Below are 3,231 nucleotides of genomic sequence, written 5' to 3'. Positions count from 1 at the left end.
CGCCAGCTACCTCCGACCAAGCACCCGGTGATTCTCAGTTTAGATGGCGGAGGGGTGCGCGGCATAATTCAATTAGGGCTGTTACGGGCTTTAGAGAAGCGCATTGGCATTCCGATTGCGTCTCTGCCGGATCTGTGCACTGGAACTAGTGTAGGTATGTACAACTACTGGCCATGTTTCTTATGGTTGTTGATAGACTAACAAGCCTCGTCTTCAGGCGCATTGTCGACGATTGACCTTGTTCTCAATCAATCTTCAGTCACGCAGTGTTTCAATGCGTTCCCGGACCTGGCGCGAAACATTTTTCGTCGTTCATCAAAAATCCCAATTCCTCGTTGTATCCGGTGGCTTGCCTCGGCGTTCAACTTGACCACAGATGGTCTTTATGACTCCGATGGGCTGGCACAAATCTTCAAAGCAGCTGTTGGCCCATCTCGTCGCATGTTCGATGTTGCCACGGCTCGCCGTGCGGGTTGCCGGATCGCCATTGTGGCAAGTCGCACCTCCGATGGTAAAGCCTGCGTATTGGCCAATTACCGAGGAATAGGACCGCGCACCGCGAATACCGCGTATCAATTTTTGGCGCCACATGACGACCAGGAGAATCCTTTTGTATGGGAAGCGTAAGTCGACCCTCGGCATCTACCCAACTTGAACAGTGGTAGACGATTTTCTAACACTTTGTTTTGGGCAGAGCAATATGCAGTGTTGCAGCACCCTTGTGAGTTCAAACACTGAGACATTGTAATGCGCTGACACTCTCTAGTTACTTCCAGACAAAGAATTTGCCAGGCCTTGGTGTCTTGCAAGATGGTGGGGTCCGTGCGAACAATCCGCTCGCCATTGCATTGCGAGAGTCGGGCATTATCTGGCCCATGGCGAAACGACACGACCTTCTCCTCTCCGTCGGAACAGGCTTCTCCACATCTACCCCCAGTGATCCAACGGGCTTCCTGGGTCGAATCTGGGAGGGTGCCCTGCCTCGACTGTTTCGGGCCATGATGTCCTCTCCATCTATGGACGGAAAGCAAGGGTTTTTAGAAGCGTTGAATTACCTACCCCATCTGTCGACGCAAGATGCTTTCCGACTGGACCAGGAAATCGATGGAACACTCCCTGAATTAGACGATGTATGCTGGCTGGAAGCGATGTCGAATATGGATTTTGCAGTGCCAGATAAGCTTGTGAGGACTGTTCTCGCGTCCGCCTCGTTTTTCTTTGAGTTAGATGAGTCCCCCACCCAGGTCAATGCTTCTTTTCATTGTCGAGGATCTGTTCTTTGTTCACAGCCAAATCCTGCCGAGATCTTGCAGCGTATTCTTGTCGAGTTCCCCGGCGCAAGGTTTCAGTCTAGTCAAGACCATGATCTAGGAAGCATAGACCCAGTTGACATCTGCCAGTCTTGTGGATACTTCAGAAAGCGTGTTGCTTTTCGGGTCGCCAGCCTTGACGAGAGGGTCTCAATTGAAATTGCCAATGACACCTTTCGCGAAAGGATCGGTGGTTTCCCCAAATCGGCGCAGGAATTTCTTGATGAGCAAAAGGCTTACGCTCAGTTCGGTCGCGCAGATCATCAAAATCTGGAATGGCCGCGGCGGAGATCTTGTTACTGCTATCGTGGGTCGAAGCGACTAGTCCACTTCCTGGAACCCACTTTGGGACAGAAAAGACGGCGGTTATGAGCTGGGTGCAGATTCAGTGCGGCGCTTATGTCAGGTAATAAGTAGAAACAAAATTCAGTTAGATCTCGACGGGATATCCCGATGAATGTAAGACGGTGTACGTGTACTCTGGCAAGAGTAGAGACAATTTAAAAAAATTCATATTCTGATTAAACAGTCTTAATCCGAACTGCGGTATGTCATTCGTTACACTTGTGCCGTGTGCGCACATTATTGGTCACACCCGTTCGTGAAACCCGGGAAGCGCGAGGAGGGAACGCGCAAAGAAAACGATAGCCGCGACGTCACTGGATGACCGAAAATCATGCGCCGTCTCCAATCTAACGCCTATTGGGATTGCAGTACAGCTGGCACCGAAAAACATTGCTAATTCATCAACAGAGTAGCTTGGCACTATGCTGGTGCTGGCCTACGACTAAAAGTTCCGGGGCCCGTCAACGTTGGTGAGTATGTGAGGAAAGGGAGCCGTTCGAAAAATGCTCAAGAACACCAATCCACTACTTTCGCCCATGCAATGAATTTTCGGTTTCTATAAAGCGACCCACCCCCATCCCAACCTCAGTTTCGGAAAGTAGAAAAATACGAGACGTAGTCCGTCTGCAACCAACATGAACCCATTTCAAAAACAAGTTCCCGGTTACTCTGGCGACAACACTTCCAGTATCTATAGTCGATCCTCCGACACGGCCAAAGATGCCATACCTATGACTTCCATACCAACTACCCTACAAATCAAGCCATCTCTCCCTGAGATAAATCTGCTAGACCACCAAATCTCTATGGCTCGCGGATCTACCATGGCCTTGGAAACCACACGGCCGCGACTGAGGAAATCCAAAGCTCAGCCCGAGATGTCAATCGCAGAATTGAAGGCTGAACGATTGCAGCAACATACTCAACAGGGGCTTGAAAACGACTTCTATTGCAAGTGTTTTGAGAGCTTCCACAAACTCGTCAGCACCACAATGGACGCAACCCAAACTTTGGCTCTGCAGTATCATTTCAACTCTGCAAACCACCCCTCCAGGGACCCGCGCTTGATTCGAGCTATACTTTCATTGAGGGTGGGTCTTGACAGATCCCGAGCCGAGGAAGCCAGCGCAGAGCAGGAGTGGAAGCAGCAGTGGAAGCAGCAGTGGAAGGACTCTTCTGCTAGGCAGTCGTCACTCCGATGGCTTTGACCATTGAGACATATTGTGTGCTTTGACATGTATCAGGGCAGATAATCTAGGGCAGAAATTTCAGTTGAGATCAGGGAAAAGACGGACCGAGTGTTCTGACATCTAGACCAAGTGAAAGTTAACACTAAGCCAGCGCGAGCATTCGCTTTGTATTTTACCACATCAGCCATAGCAGAGAGAAATTACAGTTCTCCATGCGATTGTCGTTGTAGGAATAAACAGACCACTCCTAAGAACTTTTGAACTCGTCGCGTAGAAACTCTTCCACTTTGAAGACCAAGTCATCTTCACTACACTGAAGGACTCGCTTTACAGCTTCTGGAAGCAAGATCAACCGCTGACTTAAATGACGTGGGCGGGCTTCACAC

At 49.8% G+C, this 3,231-nt stretch overlaps 2 protein-coding genes across 2 annotated transcripts; both read left to right on the top strand.

The window, feature by feature from the left end:
- Positions 1 to 21: 21 nt before the first annotated feature.
- Positions 22 to 1,682, top strand: PENARI_c246G09439 (patatin-like phospholipase family protein; the record flags this gene model as incomplete). Its single annotated transcript, XM_022638212.1, has 4 exons — positions 22 to 154; positions 218 to 623; positions 695 to 721; positions 767 to 1,682. Coding segments are annotated over 4 exons (1,482 nt in total), but the record flags the coding sequence as incomplete, so codon positions are not given.
- A 608-nt stretch (positions 1,683 to 2,290) lies between these two features.
- PENARI_c246G02283 (uncharacterized protein) lies at positions 2,291 to 2,863 on the top strand (the record flags this gene model as incomplete). The annotated part of the gene is made up of 1 exon (XM_022638211.1): positions 2,291 to 2,863. The coding sequence occupies one exon, from the start codon at positions 2,291 to 2,293 to the stop codon at positions 2,861 to 2,863; it is 573 nt and encodes a 190-aa protein (XP_022481932.1).
- Between the last annotated feature and the right edge of the window lie 368 nt (positions 2,864 to 3,231).

This window comes from Penicillium arizonense (assembly GCF_001773325.1).
Source record: "Penicillium arizonense strain CBS 141311 chromosome Unknown PENARI_contig246, whole genome shotgun sequence".
NCBI classification, from domain to species: Eukaryota; Fungi; Ascomycota; class Eurotiomycetes; order Eurotiales; family Aspergillaceae; genus Penicillium; species Penicillium arizonense.
The sequence above is the reverse complement of the archived record's forward strand: the minus strand, read 5'-3'. Positions and strand labels throughout refer to the sequence as shown.